Below are 19,483 nucleotides of genomic sequence, written 5' to 3'. Positions count from 1 at the left end.
CGACTTTGCAGGACAGGCCACTAGTTGGTGCTGTTGTCTTTGTAACATGTGCCTGTGTGGATGTGGCGCATGCAAGAAATTCAAATGTAGTTGGAAAAAAGCTCTGTGAGCAGCTCAGGTACCAGACTGGAATCCACACTTCTTATGGCATGTGTAGAGAAAACTACTGCAACCCTATAGCGCACATGTAGCGAGATGGAGATGGAGATGGAGATGGGGGTTGTTCAAATCTCAGAACTGTGTTTTTGCAGAAATGAACAGAACAATATAAGTTTCATTAAAGTCCCACAAACCTTATTTCTGTCAGTTTATGTCCTAGATACACATGTCCCTACCGCTATATTGTTTATACACTCATCCATACCTCACTGCATTAAAGGGATACTTCAACATTTTGGCAAATTGGCCCATTTAGCGCAACTCCTTAGTCATTTCGTATAGCATACTTACTTTTTTTGTGGGGGCGAGCTGTTGTTTATTCAGAGGTGAGTCGGGGAAGGTTTTCAGGACGGACACAATGGAAGTGGATGGTATTATTGCTTCCCCTCGTCAAACTCATCAAATACACAATCCAACAACCCCAAAACAGTTTGGTGGACACGTCATAATCCGCACATTCACTACGCTGTGGAACACCAACAAATAATATTGTAGCGTTACGACACTGAAGCAAATACTGGGAACTACTTTTTCTTTTGAAATCACTACGCCCAGACGCCATGTTTAGTAAGTAGTTCCGTCTTAGCAATCTTCGCATAAACAACTCAGTCTCGTAATTTTGCATTAATATTTCACAGCATAGTGAATGTGCGGATTATAACGTGTCCACCAAAGTGTTTTGGGGTTGTTGGATTGTGTATTTGATGAGTTTGACGAGGGGAAGCAATAATACCATCCACTTCCATTGTGTCCGTCCCGAAAACCTTCCCCGACTCACCTCTGAATAAACAACAGCTCGCCCTCACAAAAAAAGTAAGTATGCTGTTCAAAATGACTAAGGAATTGCGCTAAATGGACCAATTTGCCAAAATGTTGAAGTACCCCTTTAACAGTTACCATAATCATGGTTTACAGAGATGATGAGTGAAAAGAATCTGATTCCAAAATGTTGATACATGTTTGGTGATGGAGTAGCAACTCACAAAGCACTGGATCACATTTTTTATTGATTGCTGTGTAAAGGAGAGGCTAAGTTTATATTTGACGACTCCCTTGTGGTGGTGGAAGAAAAAAGACTTTTGAAGTTCTTCGTCAGACAGCGTTTTAGTTATGATGTAAATCTGCACTAAAGTGTTTCAGCTGGATTTCTGATGTTGAATGTTCAGGAAACTGCGTGCCATCATTAGTGGGATGTGGGCCACTCTGCCCTTTTTAAAATTACTCCCAGGATTCTTTCTTCCTCACAGACATCTTTTCTCAGCTGACTCATTGGTCGTGGTGTTTTAGATTTAAAAACAGAAACATTTTGTGCCCTTTAGCAGTGTTCGAGCTCTAATGTTTGCTTGCTTGCTCTAGCGGAGGGGAGGTGCCTGTGTGTTTGATGAATGTCTGTCTTACCTGGCAATAGAGGATTTTCCAGCTCAAATACAGTTCAGGCCCCGTCTGTCATGTAAATGTCTCCCCTTCCTCACCGCTCAGTGTTTCTGTCAGTGTTGTCCATGCCCAGGCAGAAATGACTCCAAATTGTAATGTCCTCAAGCTAATTCAGGCTGCTCGCTGCTTTCTTCCTATACACAGGTAAATATCTTTTTTCAGTAATGGTCTGATCTGACTTCTTATATTTATTTCAATATTGGAATTAAATTTTGTTGGTGTGCTGGGTTAAGTTGATAAACATTCAACTGAATAGTTAGGACTAGAAAACACAAATTGACGTGTGGGTTTGCTGGAAAAGCCAGACTGGTGGCTTTAGATTTGCTTCTGGCTTGTTATTCTGTGTAAACAGAGCAGTAGTGTGGAGCTGACAAGGTTTTAATATTTGAGATTTTCACTGTCTTGGACGAGACTTTTCTATCTGCTGTTAAATATTAAGACACACTTTCAGATAACTGAAGAAAAAAAGGCAGATAGAAGAAAAAAAACTCCCCTGATGTCTTTTTCTGACACATAGACCTCAGTGTGATGATGACGTGTGTTACCATTTTTTGGGGGGTATTATATGCGAAGGTGTGCTGGGATCCAGTTTGTCCAGTCAGCCGTGTGACGTTTGAGGCGGGATCGGCCTCCTCGCCGTGTGACTTCACTCCCAGCAGCGGCGTCAGGGCCTAGAAAAGCCCGGAGGCATGACTGAGGCGCTCACAGAGAAGAGGAAAGTCTCGGGAGTGCGTCATGATGCGTTGCTTCAGGCCCCGGAGCAGCAAGCTGCCTGACGAGGTGGACAAAGCAGCAGCGGTGGGGGAGAAGCGGCAGCTCGTTCAGAGTCAGCAAGCCAGCAGGGTTTTTAATGGAGATGGAGGAGCAGGAGGTCAGCAAGGCTCCAAATATGAAATCACCAGGTAGTTCATCTCTGATACATCCAACTTTGAGAGAGTTTCTCTCATTTTAAACACTATGATACTTTGACGTATTTGTTATTTGGAAGCTTAATTCTATATTATTGCAGCTAAAATAAACACACACACACACACACACACACACACACACACACACACACACACACACACACACACACACGTAATACATACAGCTTAATACAGCTGCATCCTCACCTATGAAACTCATCTTAACCAGCATAACTCTGCATGTTGTTTTTCCCCGATTGAATTTTTTTACCTTTGTTCTTGTGATTCCTAATGAACTTCTACTTGTTCTTAAAACTGCTCTGTTAAAAACCTTTGCCTCTTTGTGACTCAACTTTTCAATGTCTAGTATTCACAGTGGCGTCATGGATGCGATGAAAGCAGAAGTCATTTTGACGTTGCACATTTGGGGCAGATTTTTAATGGAAGTGAAAGATGTGATTTCACCACTTTTGCAACCGTTACCACAGCAGTGGCACACCTCTGATAATTTAACCATCAACTGTGGAAGGAAGAGGTTGCTGACGGCGGACACACACACACACACACACACACATACAGGGATATATGGTTTATGAGACCAATTTGGCAGATTCTTGCATGGCGGTGGTTTACGGAACCACACCTAACGCAACATCCGGTGAACTTGAAAGACATATCAAAAATTTTCATTTCATCTGCTGAACACAAATCTGACTTGAAAATCATCATTTCTCTTTCAGAACAATATGTGACATTTCACAGGCTTATGAGACCAGACCAAATAGTGTTTTGTGAAACCAACAGTGTTTATGAGACCTGTTTACATATAACACACAAACACAAACCACATAGTGGTATACAAGGACCGACAAACATTACAGGGTCTGTTTACATGTAACACACAAACACAAACCATACAATGGTATACCAGGACCGACAAACATTACAGGGTCTGTTTACATGTAACACACAAACACAAACCATACAATGGTATACAAGGACCGACAAACATTACAGGATCTGTTTACATGTAACACACAAACACAAACCATACAATGGTATACAAGGACCGACAAACATTACAAGGTCTACAAGAATACAATTTTACATTTAACCTCTAAAAAAAACCCTTTTAAACACCCACCTCAAGCTTTTTAGCCATTTTCCTTTCTCAATGGTCTTTAAATTGTGGGTATGAAGTTTATAGCCAAAATAAAAAGCTTTTTTCCTTTGCCTTCTTGCAAAATAAAGTCATTTTCCAGGACTCACTCTCTGCAGAGCGTCAGTAGCTTGTCAGCAATATGCCTCCGAGTCGTGGGCGGAGACAGCACTGCTCTGCACCCTCCCCCTCAAACGCCACATCTCAATCGAGGAAAGCTTCTGCTAATTTAGAGATATATAGAGCAAGGTTAGCATATTTTACAAGTCCAAGTGATCCAAGCCCTGCATCCAATGCTCTCTGCTGCGTTCCCCCTTGCAGGAGAGCTGCCTGCTCTGTCTGCCGAGCAGCAAGAACCAATTCTGGGAGTGCTGAGTTTTTCCTCAGACTGCTGAGCAGCGACCAACCGAAACTGCAAGTTTTGATTGCTGCTGTAGAGTCAGTACAAAGATTATATGCAAAATTGCAAGTTCTAAGCATCACATAAAAACCTTACTCGTCAGTTTAAGAGACTAACCAATTAAATCTGAGTTAGACTAATCAACACTGTTAAGACAGAGGTGTAGAGGCAGAGCACCTCACAAAATGGCAGCACAGACCTGAGACCAAAGTACTGATGCCCGAGTTTCCGATGCACTCAGCACAAAGAAAGGGGGGAAAATGCCTGCTGCACAGGAATGAAGAAAATCGTATCAAAAATTAATGAACAAATGACAACCATTACTTCTTTAACATGATGAGAATTCAGAGACGCTGTTGGTACATGCACATCTCATCATGTGCCGATTGTTGCATTGTTTTGATTGTAAGCTGAAGGCCATCCTGGGTGACCCCACCGGACAGAGGACCAGTTGCAGTAACAGACTCATCTCCCTGACCTGGAGACCAGAAAGATTAAAGACAACTTTCATTCCTGTTGCTATCAAGACGCACAATGCCATTTGTTAGGCTACACACTTTTACTTTATTACCTCCGCCAGGAGGTTATGTAATCACGTCGGTCTGTTGGTATGTTGGTTGGTTGGTTGGTCTGTTAGCATTACGGAAAAAGTAATGGACAGATTGCAATGAAACTTTGTGGAAAGGTGGGTCTTGGGCTAACTTAGAATCCATTAAATTTTTGTGATGATCCGGATCACTGTCTGGATCCAGGAATTTTTTTAAAGGATTCTTTATCATTGAGAGATAGGGCAGTCTTTGATATAGTTGGGCAGTCTCGCCGACAGGGGGAACAAACACCTGGTTCACACAGGACGCGCTGCGCGTGGAGGCGGAAGCGCCGAGCACCGAGTTCAGATCGGTGCCCGTTTACCTATCTGACGGTTCATACAGGAGGTGCGGGGGAGCGCTGCTCACGCCATGGACCGCGGGTGCTCTGCTCCTCTGTATTTTCTCCGCCAGCCGTGGAGCGCCAGTTGTAAAGCTGGACAGAGCAGATCGCACCAGACAGGAAGTCGGGAACGGAAAATACGAGAGAATCCGGTCAATTTTCTAATTAAAATAAAGTAAAATAACATAAACTATGTTGCTTTTCGCTTTTCCTTTTCAGATAAACACACACACACACACACAAGGGCGAGAGAGAGGGGCACCGCACGCCACAACGCTCTGCTCCGATCACACCCCGATCACAATGTTGTTTTATTATATATGGTGTTTTTATGGTTGTTGGTGACTTATTTGAGCTGTGGCGGAGGTCTGCGCTATCTGAGTGCCAAATTCTAGTATTTGTATTATTTCAGGTGTGTGTTATCTATTTTGTCACATGTTCTTGTAAGCTGCTAACAACACAAAAAATGGATGTGCTTAGAGTTCAAATGCAACATATATTGGGAGTGTTGAAGCCTTCTCACCCATACAAATGGGGCATACATTTAGGATTTTTTGGGCTGATACCAATCACAGGGTCTACTTGAAGCCTTCAATTTTTGTATAGCATTACATATTGATGTAACTATTCTTAAGAACACTTAAGTATCACAATTAGAAATGACAATAGTCAAGAATGGATCACACTTTATTACTTATAACAATGAACATCAATTAACAGCAAAGAATGTTCTGAACATCTGCCCTATATCAATTTTTTAAACATTAAGAATACTCAGGGCGAACCAAAATCCATCTTACATACAGGTCTGTGAGCCAACATTAGCTGCATGGAATGCATGAAGAAACACACGTGCATCGGCTTCTTCATGCGTGCACTGCAACTCTGCTACTTCCTCACACTTATTTTGGTCTTTCCTCTGTCTTCTTTCTGTCCCCTTTGTCCTCTCTTTTGCCACTGTCCCCTTTCTGTTCTCTCTCTCTCTCCTCTTTCTGTCCTATATCTGTCCTCTCTCCATCCTCTCTGTCTCCTTTCTGTCCCCTCTCTTTCTTTTTTGTCCCCTCTCTTTCTAGTGTCGTAAACCAGCCCCGCCCACTCCCCATCCACATTTGGATTTTGGAGCTGGGCTCAGTCTGGGCATGAGCCCATAGAAACTTCGTGCAGGGGGTGTCAGTTACTGACAGCATACTTGAGTGCTTTAAAACAAATGTCATCAAAACGCGTTAGCTTCTCTAAGGGTTAGCTTTAGCTCTTTAGCTCTAGCTTCTCTACACGCAAAGACATGCGAAAACTCACCAAGCGCAGACTCTTGCTCTTGCTTGATTGTTGTAATACTTGGTATTTTGGCTATAACTTTACTTATTGCAGCTTTCAGACGATGGTTAAAGTTTATCTCCGTAATCTCCGCGACGCGCAGTGATGGCGTCACTTCCGGTTTAGCCACTGGAATTCGCCCCAAAAAAAGCAGCAACGCTGATTGGCTCGGCCACTTCACGGCTCCGTCGCGTTCTCTTTCTATGGGCGCGTGCCCAGACTGAGCCTAGCGCCAAAATCCAAATGTGGATAAGGAGTGGGCGGGGCTGGTTTACGAGGCTACTCTCTTTCTATTCTGTCCTACTTCTGTCCTCTCTCCGTCTCCTCTCCATATAATCTCTGTCATGTTTGTCTCTTCTGTGTCTCCTGTTTCCATATCCTCTCCCTGTTCTCTCTCTCTGTCTCCCGTCTACACCTCCTCTCTGTCCTCTCTCCGTGCCATCTGTCTTCTCTGTCTCCCCTCTCTGATAGGGATATGATATATTCTTGCAGACTGGATACAGCTGAAATGCGGGCCGGAAGTTTGATGTCTGCTCAAAATAGCGAAACTTTTCCACCTTGAGTGATTCCGACCAGTGAAATTTTGGCTTCTGGCCATATTCCTCTTCAGTGTGGATGAAACTTTTGGGGCTTAAAAGTCAGCCCCCCGTTTCTCAAGTAGTCTCTAATGTTCTGGCATATCTCTTCGGCTCTTCAGTGCTGGCTGTTCACATTCTATGCAAACCAAGCACTCCTTCTTCAATGTGGATTTCTTTATGTGAGACTCTCAGCACAGCATTTTTCTCCACTTTGGTCCATGGTCTTCTTGTTCTGCCTTTGCGTACTGAAAACAAACAAGATTACATAATTGTTAGTATGGCTGACTACGTTTTTATTTAAACTGGATATCAATGGCGAACCGTGAGAATTAATGGGAGTTTTGTTTGCCACTCAGTTGTGTACCAATTGCAATAAAAGATGACATACTTCCTGTACACATACATCTGTTATTCCATAAAACTGTTTGCACTGCAAAAGGTTGTATGTTTTGTTCATCGATATGTTGACTTTTCCACTTCTTCTCATTGTAAAAACTTTTAACTTTGTCTCTGTCCTTACATGTTGATCTGATGATGATGACTGGATAGTATAAACTTGATGAGTATTAGAATTCAACTTGACCATACCATTATGCACAGGGAGCAATCGATCTGCTTCAGGAGTGTCCATGTTTTCGTCAGCTTCAGGAGTGTCCAAGTTTCTGCCTGAAAAGTGTGTAACAGAAGAGCATAGTACAGGCATTTTATTTGAATAGTACATGTTGTTCAATTGTGTAATGCAATATATTGATTGTTTAAAGCTCAATGAAAGCAGAAATAGATCAGAGGGGTTTAAATTGTATTGTAACACACAAATAGACACACAGGTCTCTGTACGAAAGTATTGGTTCTCACTGTTGTCCTCATATGCCAAACACTGGTCTCGCACACCATGATCATGCAAACACACAAAAACACAAACACATGCCACACTGAATCTCAGTTACATACAGAAGCAGTAAGCTAGCATTGTTTCAGGTCACTTTAAAGCACTTCCTGTCTTTGAATCTGCACTGACACACTGTACTGACACACCTCTGATTAGGAATGCGAGAGACACGCCTGCTGTGTGCAAAACCTGACCACACTTGACCAAAAACTACTGAAACTGACATGAAAACTAAACAAATACCAACCAACAGATTAAACACTGAACAAAAACTGATCCAAAAAACATGTTGAATTATCTTTCAAAATATGGTAAAATGCTGACATTCAAGAATCTGTTACAACATGTGAAATTATGACTTTTAAAAATGTCGATCTTGAGGAAAAAAATTTAATTGACAAGATCTGTTAACTCACTCATCAAATATTATCTCAACATTACTGGACAGACTCACAATATTTACTCTTTCTCCTCAATGACAAGAGGCATTACTTGATGAAAACAGTGAAATTTGATCCTATATAACTGCTTCTGTCATAAACCAAGATTTTAAATCATGCAAAACTGATGTGACATACTGTATTTTACTGTATGGCCTTGTATGCCTCACTCCGTCCTTTTAAACCATTACTGCGCCACACACAGACACACACAGGTCTCTGTACTAAAGTTTTGGTTCTCACTTTTGTCCTCATATGCCAAACACTGGTCTCACACACCATGATCATGCAAACACACAAAAACACAAACACATGCCACACTGAATCTCAGTTACACACAGAAGCAGTAAGTTGGCACTGTTTCAGGTTATTTTAAAGCACCTCCTGTTGTGAATCTGCACTGACACACTATACTGTGGGGCGTTACCGGGGGGGGGGGGGGGGGGGGCGTGCCCATTCATGTATCGTGACTATGTAGTGTCTGCTCAGTCCCGCCCACCCCCAGTCCGATCCCTGTCAGTCGCCAACCCCCCCCCCGCCCGGGCCGAAAGTCCCCCTCCAACTTCCAAAGCTCCCCCCCAGTCCGAAGCTCCGTGTCAGTCGCGTGCAACCCCCGCCCAACTCAGCTGAGCGGTCCTACTGGTGGTCCGACCGACACTCCGTCACAGTAGCCCCCCACCCCCGTCCGACAGTCCATGTCAGCAGCAACCACCGCTGGATTTGGACCTTTGCCCCGCTGGTAAGACAAATGCCCACCCACACCGGGCATCCTAATAACGTCACTGCTGTACTGACACACTTTTGATTAGAAATGCGAGAGACACGCCTGCTGTGTGCAAAACCTGACCGCACTTGACCAAAAACTACTGAAGCTGACATGAAAACTGAACAAATACCAAACAACAGATTAAACACTGAATAAAATTGATCCAAAAAAAACATGTTGCATTATCTATCAAACAATGTTAAATTCTGACATTCCAGAATCTGTTAGAAAATGTATTATCTCAACATTACTGGACAGATTCACAATATTTACTGTTTCTCCTCAATGACAAGAGGCATTACTTGATGAAAACAGTGAAATTTGATCCTATATAACTGCTTCTGTCATAAACCAAGATTTTAAATCATGCAAAACTGATGTGACATACTGTATTTTACTGTATGGCCTTGTATGCCTCACTCCGTCCTTTTAAACCATTACTGCGCCACACACAGACACACACAGGTCTCTGTACTAAAGTATTGGTTCTCACTGTTGTCCTCATATGCCAAACACTGGTCTCGCACACCATGATCATGCAAACACACAAAAACACAAACACATGCCACACTGAATCTCAGTTACATACAGAAGCAGTAAGTTGGCATTGTTTCAGGTCACTTTAAAGCACTTCCTGTCTTTGAATCTGCACTGACACAGTGTACTGACACACGTTTGATTAGAAATGCGAGAGACACGCCTGCTGTGTGCAAAACCTGACCACACTTGACCAAAAACTACTGATTCTGACATGAAAACTAAACAAATACCAACCAACAGATTAAACACTGAACAAAAACTGATCCAAAAAACATGTTGAATTATCTTTCAAAATATGGTAAAATGCTGACATTCAAGAATCTGTTACAACATGTGAAATTATGACTTTTAAAAATGTCGATCTTGAGGAAAAAAATTTAATTGACAAGATCTGTTAACTCACTCATCAAATATTATCTCAACATTACTGGACAGACTCACAATATTTACTCTTTCTCCTCAATGACAAGAGGCATTACTTGATGAAAACAGTGAAATTTGATCCTATATAACTGCTTCTGTCATAAACCAAGATTTTAAATCATGCAAAACTGATGTGACATACTGTATTTTACTGTATGGCCTTGTATGCCTCACTCCGTCCTTTTAAACCATTACTGCGCCACACACAGACACACACAGGTCTCTGTACTAAAGTATTGGTTCTCACTGTTGTCCTCATATGCCAAACACTGGTCTCGCACACCATGATCATGCAAACACACAAAAACACATACATGCCACACTGAATCTCAGTTATATACAGAAGCAGTAAGTTGGCATTGTTTCAGGTCACTTCAAAGCACTTCCTGTGTTTGAATTAGGAATGCACATCGTTAACCGCTTAACCGTTAACCGATAACAGGAACTTTGACCGGTTAATACTATCGGTTATTTTTTTCTTTTTTTAAGCTCCAGCTGGAGCGGAGCTCTCCACAGAGCCGTGCGTATTCATGCATGCTAGCATTATATTACAGGTATCAATGACGGTACTGCAGATGACTCTTTAAGTCACTGATTCATTCCAGTTGCCTTCATGTTGTACAGTAGGGGAGGGTGTGTGTCTTTGTGCGCATTTACGCATGTGACACAAAACCGGCGTTACATTGAATCTAATTTTTTTATCTCCAGACGCCGCGGGTCGTCCAGATTTACAGTGAAATGGTTTGGTGTGAAGCCGCATCGTCCAGATAAACATTCAGCTCCATCAGAACCGTTTAAAAAGTCGGATTTCAGAAGCCAAAACTTTATTTAGGAAATTAATCATAACGCACAAGGAAATCACTGGCGTGCTCATTCTCGACATAATTTAAAAAGCAATAGGAGATGACTGAAGCCTAAAGTACTGTTAATTATGTCTAAATCTTGTAGCTTTTTTTACATTTTAGATGAGAATTTGCTGTCATTGTAAATCTGAAGTTAAGCACTGGACAGCGCCGAGTCAGCCACTCACTCGGAGCGCACATTTCCGTGTCGGAATGGTGAGACGTTTGCGTGTCAGAATAGCGGTATTTCGGAATAGTGATATGTCTAAATGGTGGTGCGTCGGAATGTCGGAGCGGCAGCATGTAACCACTCAACAGGGCGTTTAAAGGTCGTCCATGCTTCGAGTCGCTTTGGAGCCTCAGCGCTCCACTGATGCGCACGCTCTTTCAGTGCGCGTTCCGCAGGCGCAGTGTTCCACAAATTCTCGAGAAGCTTTTCCAGCACTACAGACTGTTTATCCGCTCCTTTATTACAGATTATTTAGAGAAAATTAAGCACATACATTGTCAGTACATTATCATTTAATATTAAAGTTTATTTAGCCTTTTTTTTTTCTTTTATCTGAATCGCGGGGCGCCGCCAGAGCGATTCTGTCGGCAGACCTTCTCCTCCCTCCAGACAGTCTGCTGTCTCCATCCACGAGATTTTCCACTCTGGTGTGTGGAGCGATTAGACGAGGGTTCTGTATGCCTTCACTTCTACCGTCATGTTTTGTTTGCTGTTGCGCTCTGGCGATGCGTAAACCGGCGCGACTTGCGCGCAACGTGGTCACATATTCTGGCTGCTGTCCGCGCAGACCAATGCGCAACGCACACCGACGCAGACGTGTGAAGCATGGACGGGCCTTAAATCTCATCGGTTAACGGTTATTAACCGGTTAAAGAGCGTCATAGAAAAAATATAAAATGTGCATCCCCAGTTTAAATCTACACTGACACACCTCTAGGGATGGGAATCGAGAACCGATTTTGTAGAACCGGTTCCTCATGTCTCGATTCCAAGGAATCGTTTGGCTGTCTCCTTAACGGTTCCACTATTGATTCCGCTGTGTGCGTGACGACGTATCATGCACGGCACGCATGCACTCACACAGCGCAGCTGCGGTCTGCTCTACTGCAGCTACAGAGTCGTGGACCAGAAACTCTCAGCAAGAATCTTATTTTTCCTCACTCCGGAGCCCTGCTGCTTCAATCTAAACAGAAACAAGTCGGTGCCAGATGTAAACTAGTTACGTGTTCCAAAATCTGTGATTTCAAAATAAAATCTGTGTCGCGTTTTTGCAGTAACATTTGTAATTCTTCTGGTAGAATATATAACAAACAACACGATCTAATCATTACATGCATTAGAAGAATGAACAATGTTGTACTTACTCACTGTAGGAAAGTCAAACGACACCAAAATTGCACAAAACAAAGCTCTATGACCAGAGCGACTGTGTTGCCAGATTGGGCGGGTTTCTGCACAATCAAGCTTCTTTTGAACCCGAGGTGGGTTGATGAAATGGTTATGTGTTTGTGACGTGCTTTTATAAATGAAAATCCATTTTTTACGTTTTAACATGCATTTTGTACAGAGATGGGGGTTTGGATTGCTTTCTATTGTTGGACAGTTTTAATATTATATTTGGGGCAGATCTGGCAACCTCCATCAGCTGACAGCAGATACACCGAGACTGTGTGAGTGACAGAGCTGTGGAGCTGGACCAGACATGCACAGGCATCCAGTGTTATTTAGTTTTGAGCTTTCCAGCCTGGCGTCAGGAAGAAGCTCCAGAGTTTGGCTGGATTTCACACGAAAAGATGAAACTGGGGCTATTTGCAGCTTGCAAAGTTTTCATGACATGGATATTTTTTTCTTCTGTTCAGGATGAGGATATTAAAGAGTTAATGCAAACACCCCATTTGTGTTGTTTCATTTCTCACTCAATGAGAATCGATAAGAGAATTGATAAGGAATCGTATCGCTAAGCAGTATCGACAATGGAATCGAAATCGCTAAATTCTTAACAATTCCCATCCCTACACACCTCTGATTAGGAATGCGAGAGACACGCCTGCTGTGTGCAAAACCTGACCGCACTTGACCAAAAACTACTGAAACTGACATGAAAACTGAACAAATACCAACCAAAAGATTAAACACTGAACAAAAACTGATCCAAAAAATGTGTTGAATTATCTTTCAAAATATGTTAAATGCTGTCATTCAAGAATCTGTTAGAAAATGTGAAATTATGATTTTTAAAAAAGTCGATCTTTAGGAAAATAATTAAATGGACTAAATCTGTTAATTCACTCATCAAATATTATCTCAACATTACTGGACAGATTCACAATATTTACTGTTTCTCCTCAATGACAAGAGGCATTACTTGATGAAAACAGTGAAATTTGATCCTATATAACTGCTTCTGTCATAAACCAAGATTTTAAATCATGCAAAACTGATGTGACATACTGTATTTTACTGTATGGCCTTGTATGCCTCACTCCGTCCTTTTAAACCATTACTGCGCCACACACAGACACACACAGGTCTCTGTACTAAAGTATTGGTTCTCACTGTTGTCCTCATATGCCAAACACTGGTCTCGCACACCATGATCATGCAAACACACAAAAACACAAACACATGCCACACTGAATCTCAGTTACACACAGAAGCAGTAAGTTGGCATTGTTTCAGGTCACTTTAAAGCACTTCCTGTCTTTGAATCTGCACTGACACAGTGTACTGACACACCTCTGATTAGGAATGCGAGAGACACGCCTGCTGTGTGCAAAACCTGACCACACTTGACCAAAAACTACTGAAACTGACATGAAAACTGAACAAAAACTACCAAAAACTGAAAAAGGAAATTAAAATGACTAAAGCTTAATGTGACTGGGGGGGGGGGCTTTGAGACAAGACATCACAGACATCATCAAATCTCAAATTCAACACAGTACTGATGTATTGTGTTGAATTTGAGATTCAACAGGGTTTAAAGCAAACACTTACCTTTGGTTGGGGCAAAGATTCTCCATCCATAAGACGCCTTGTCATTATTTTGTCTCATGTGATGTTGTGCATTACATCTGGGGTTTCGTTTGCTTTGACTCACTGCAAAACATAATGTCAAGTCAGTCCTTACAAATATACAGCATTATCTGAACTCATTTTATCAGTGGCCTAAAAAGGTATTATGTTAGGCACTGACACAGCTTCAGCTTGATGATGCTGAAGTGAGCTTACAGCTTCCATCAGACAGTTCAGGGAAAAACAATGTCGACATTTACTTCCAGCTTAGACAAGAGGGATCTTCCAGACAGGAGGTTAAACAAACGTCTAACCCTGAACTCCAAGTATGGTTCGAGAGCAGCTGATCTGAATTGGTTCAATCAACTCTAAGTATGTTAATCACCTGCAAAAAATCCATCATCTATCCATATTAATTCAGTAGACATATTAATACATGATTATGATGACTGTGCACATTTAATTTTTGGTGGAATGTGACAGGCCAAAGATACATTACATTTAAATAAATCTTTTCATCTTTAACATGACAAGCATAGCTGAAGGTGAATATTTTAAAAATGATCAGACATTATTGTATTATAACAATCTGTTCCAGTGAGGGGATTAACACTTGAAATGAGGTTAAATAACAGTAAATTTTAAGTGTTAGATTACAAACATGTTTCATGTCTTTGATCTACACCGTATATATATATATATATATATATATATATATATATATATATATATATATATATATGTCTTCATGTCTATGTTTCATCTTCAGTTGCTCCTGTGTCTCATCTCAGTCATTCCACCACTTTATCATCCAAATCTGGTAAATAATGAATTCACGGACAACACTGCATTAAAGTATTGTGTTAACCTGAAGGTCCCCCAACTGGAGGAACAGAAAACAATTGGATTGTATTGGAACAACTCTACTAATAATATTAATTATTTATAATAGAATGTCATGATGCTGCCCATTAAATTCAACAGCCGAACCTGGGCTACACGAAAATATCAGCTATTTTTACACACCATGACTTATAAAACTACGGGTCAGCCAGCACACTAGCCGGTGTCCTGCCAAAACTTGATTTCTGCCAGAAAGTGATTTCCGGTCCGCGGAATCAGCTTGTAGCAAGCAAAAAAAGCTGATTTTGACATTGTAATGTCCCTTTACTCATTTTTAAAGAGATATAAAGTATTGGTTTTACTCAAATGTTGTAAATGTGACTCTGCTGTGTTATATTAAATCATTTCGAGGCAAAACATCGATCCATATGCAATACTGGAGGTAGGGCTGCACAATTAATCGAATTTTGATCATGATCACGATTTTGGCTGCTGCGATTAAATTTAGATGATCGTCGCGATTTTTAAATTGAAAAAACAGGCTCTGTTGCGTGTCAAATCAAGCACTTTTTTAATCCAACAATCAGCCAACCACCAGGGGGCGACCTGAGCCGTGTAGCTCCTGCTGCCTTCAGGGACACTCCGTAAAAGTAGCTGCTTGATGGACGCCACTGCGGTGTCTCAGTCAGCTGTTAGCTTAGCTGTTAGCCACCGATGAACTAGCTGGCTTTGAACGATTCCTTCATGCTCAAACATCAGTCGATGGAACGCATCTCAACTTCTGAACCGGTGGAAAGAAGATGTAAACGCTGAGCGTCTCGGACAGAACGGGAAAAGCTGTTATTGACGGACAGTTCAGGATGTGAGCGGCGTAGCAGCGGCTTGGAGAGAAAGAGGGAATCATTGTTGTGGTAGGTTTCATTTCTGGGTTTAGCGTGGCTGTTTACTGTTCTCTTGTTGTTTTATCTTCATCTTGTTGTTCAGTGATCATCGTGTTGCTCTCAGGGGTTAGAATGCAGCAAGTGACGGTCGCTCAGCTGTGAGGCGTTCAGGTTCCAAAGTCATAATCCAGCTCTTTTCAGAACAGAGGTCTGGTCAAACGTTTGTAAAAACTCACAGTCGGCGCGTCTATATGTTCGTTTCTAAGGGAAAGCGATCGTTCACAACATTGACATGGTTCTAAATAGTTGTTTAGATTCTAATTAAAACATCTTCAATTATGTGCGCATGCACACCAGACTTCGCTGAAGTGCTGAAGACGCACATCTTCAATTTGACACTTGTTTGTTTAAAAAAAAAGTGCAATAAAAAGGTATGTTTTACATAACATAATGAATAATCGTGATGAATAATCGTGATTACAATATCGACAAAAATAATCGTGATTATCATTTTGGCCATAATCATGCAGCCCTAACTGGAGGCATGAATCAGCTTTTGGCAAGCAAAATAAGCTGATTTTGACATTGTAATGTCCCTTTTCTCAATTTTCAAACCTTACAACACACTGCTTGGGATGAAATTACTCTGTTGAGCAATCTAGCAATTTTGATGCAAAAAAAAAAAAAGAAAAGAAAACGTGTCACCTCCGTGACATATCTTAATTAGCATAACAACAAGCCACGTTAAAATCGCCAACTAGCTTACCGGTATTTAACAGCGATATAAGGCAACTGGACGTACAGGAGGCTATCAAACGCAAACATAAATAAACATCGTTGGATGATCAGAAACAAACTTGTTTGAGCCCGATTAAGACTGCCGCAGAGCCACAGAAGCTGCGCATTTCAGCTGTCCGCGGACCGGAAATCACTTTATGGTTTTTGGCACGACACCTGTCCACTGGCTAGCCCGGTTAGCAATCTGCACGTAAGGCACCTCAAAACAAAGCCGCGACTTCCATCACTACCGAGCAAAGCCGACGACAATCAAGCGTCCGAAAGCAAGCAGCCAAACACAACAAAAACAGTAATGGCTTCGCCAAATGATGGTTGAGCCCCTGAGTTACTTTGACGACAGGATTAGCTTACCAGCTAGCTGCAGTGCTAAAGCCTTTTACACGAGCTCCGGTCCGGCTTTAACAGGCGTGATGCAGACAACGGGAGACACGCTCTGGCATGACACAAAAAGGACATTTCGGTTGTACAAAATAAAAATAAAACGTCCTCTCTCCCACAAATCCAGCCTCACAGAAGAAGGTTAAAACAGAAGACGCAGCCTTCTTCAAAGGAGGACACTTACTCCTCCCAGACGTCAAATGTTGTGTTCAAGAGCGCTTTGTTAAACTGTTTAAAAACACTCAGAAAAGATTTCAAGCCTATTTCAGTCTCAAATTGAGTCTCAAACAGCGTGAAAATTGTTATTTTCCAACATAATAATAGAGAGCTTAAAAAAATAAAAGGAACTAGTGAATGACACAGCACAGTGAATTTAATATAACATAAAATACGTAATATATGTAAAATAATTAAAAAATATTAAAGTCTTACTTTTCATCGTTCATCCCAGTGCTGATCCGGTCCAAACCTGCTGAAGCTCCCGCCTTTACACATCCTGTGTATAAATTGGCGGGTAATTGTGTATATTTTCCCGCAAATGTGTATAACTTGCAATGCGTCCTGCTGCCTCTGGGGGCGCTGTTGGACACACACGGGTTACACAACGTCTTGGTCTCACAAGCCATCCTGGCATATGAGCCCAATATGTGTGAACCTCAGAATGGCAGGGGGTGGGCCATAACAGTACATCAACTATATTAACTAATAACACTGGAAGTTATGTAATCATACATATAGTAATTATGACATATACCATTATATTTCAATAATTATAACATTATAAAGTTTTATGTTTATGAGACCATCAAAATTGGTTCCGTAACCCGATTGGTCTTGTAATGCTGGTGAGTAAACCTGAAAATTGGTTTTATAAACCATATATCCCTACTCACACACACACACACACACACACACACACACACATCTAACTGTCAGCCTTTGCGATGTGACTCACGGCGTTACTCAGACCTCTAATTACTACGATTTGATCGCTGCATACCTTGTGAGGTTTGACTTTGCATGTTTGTGGCTTCTGAATATGGAGGCAGGTCAGAGAGTAACTGGTCAGACGAGTTGAAGGCTGGATACCTGGCTCCAGCTGATGCGCCAGACGATCCAATCTCAGTGGTTATAGCTGCAGTGTGGAGGCAGCGATCTGGCGGGTGGATGGCCAGATTTGCTCAACCGGTTTCTGCGTAGTTTAGGATTTCTGCTGGAATGACTTATCTGGAAACACATCGTAACAGATATGCTCTTGGCTCTCTGTCAACAAATATCTCAAATTCTTTTCATTGGGTTTTCGTTTTAGTGTTTATGAGCTCACTTCAAATAATAACCACACAAACAGAATGACTGACGGGTGACGGGCCAGACTGAGAGCACTTCAAAAGCCCCTATGCAGAGAAAAAGAACAAAGGTCGTGACGTCGCCCGGTATGGCGCAGCCGGGGCCCCACCCTGGAGCCAGGCCTGGGGTTGGGGCTCGTAAGCGAGCGCCTGGTGGCCGGGCCTTTGCCCACGGAGCCCGGCCGGGCTCAGCCCGAAGGGGCGACGTGGGCCTGACCTCCGGTGAGCTCACCACCCACCGAGGGAACCGTAGGGGCCGGGTGCAACGTGGATTGGGTGGCAGCCGACGACAGGGTGACCCGATCCTCAGACACAGAGACTGGCTCTAGGGACATGGAATGTCACCTCGTTGGCGGGGAAGGAGCCCGAGTTTGTGAGGGAGTTTGAGAGGTACCGGCTAGATATAGTCAGGCTCACCTCCACACACAGCCGGGGCTCTGGAACCCAACCTCTGGAGAAGGGCTGGACTCTCCACTTCTCTGGCGTTGCCCGCGGTGAGAGGCGGCGGGCTGGTGTGGGTCTGCTTATAGCCCCACAGCTCAGCCGCCATGTGTTGGAGTTCACCCCAGTGAACCAGAGGGTCGCATCCCTGCGCCTTCGGGTGGGGGACAGGTGCCTCACTGTTGTTTCGGCTTATGGGCCGAACAGCAGTGCAGAGTACTCAGCCTTCTTGGAGTCCCTGGGAGGGGTGTTGGACAGTGCTCCGACTGGGGACTCCATTGTTCTACTGGGGGACTTCAACGCCCACGTGGGCAGCGACAGTGAGACCTGGAAGGGGGTGATTGGATCGCACGGCCTCTCTGATCTGAACCCGAGTGGTGTTTTGTTGTTGGACTTCTGTGCTAGCCACAGTTTGTCCATAACGAACACCATGTTCGAGCACAGGGGTGTCCATAAGTGCACTTGGCACCAGGACACCCCAGGTCGGAGGTCGATGATCGACTTTGTTGTCTTGTCATCTGACCTCCGGCCGCATGTTTTGGACACTCGGGTGAAGAGAGGAGCAGAGCTGTCGACCGATCACCACCTGGTGGTGAGTTGTGAATGTGTGGATTATAACGTGTCCACCAAAGTGTTTTGGGGTTGTTGGATTGTGTATTTGATGAGTTTGACGAGGGGAAGCAAAAATACCGTTCACCTCCATTGTGTCCGTCCCAAAAACCTTCCCCGACTCACCACTGAATAAACAACAGCTCGCCCTCACAAAAAAAGTAAGTATGCTGTTCGAAATGACTAAGGAATTGCGCTAAATGGGCCAATTTGCCAAAATGTTGAAGTATCCCTTTAAGGTGAATGTTCAGAGTGGCAGATCACTGAACGAGATCTTTTTCATTCACAATTGACTGGAAGCTCGGATGAAAACCCGAGAAATGAGACACAACTGAAAAGAAACTCTGTCGGGAAGTTTCTGTTTGTTTGAGTCAGAAAAG

The 19,483-nt window shown here is 42.7% G+C and overlaps 1 protein-coding gene across 3 annotated transcripts in view; it reads left to right on the top strand.

Annotated features, from left to right (window-relative positions):
- acot7 (acyl-CoA thioesterase 7) overlaps nt 1–19,483 on the top strand; it is a 68,055-nt gene that overhangs the window by 1,104 nt on the left and 47,468 nt on the right. Inside the window, exon 1 of one of the 3 annotated variants that reach the window (XM_030118247.1) lies at nt 2,283–2,495. The exons of 1 other annotated variant lie outside the window; for it this stretch is intronic. In XM_030118247.1, coding sequence (XP_029974107.1) covers nt 2,329–2,495 — 167 coding nt within the window. In that variant the 5' untranslated portion in view covers nt 2,283–2,328. Of the gene's footprint in view, nt 1–2,282; nt 2,496–19,483 lie in introns of those variants that run through there. One more of the 3 variants, XM_030118248.1, reaches the window with a different exon arrangement.

This window comes from Salarias fasciatus, chromosome 20, assembly GCF_902148845.1.
Source record: "Salarias fasciatus chromosome 20, fSalaFa1.1, whole genome shotgun sequence".
Classification (NCBI taxonomy): domain Eukaryota; kingdom Metazoa; phylum Chordata; class Actinopteri; order Blenniiformes; family Blenniidae; genus Salarias; species Salarias fasciatus.
This window is presented reverse-complemented; position numbering and strand designations above follow the sequence as displayed.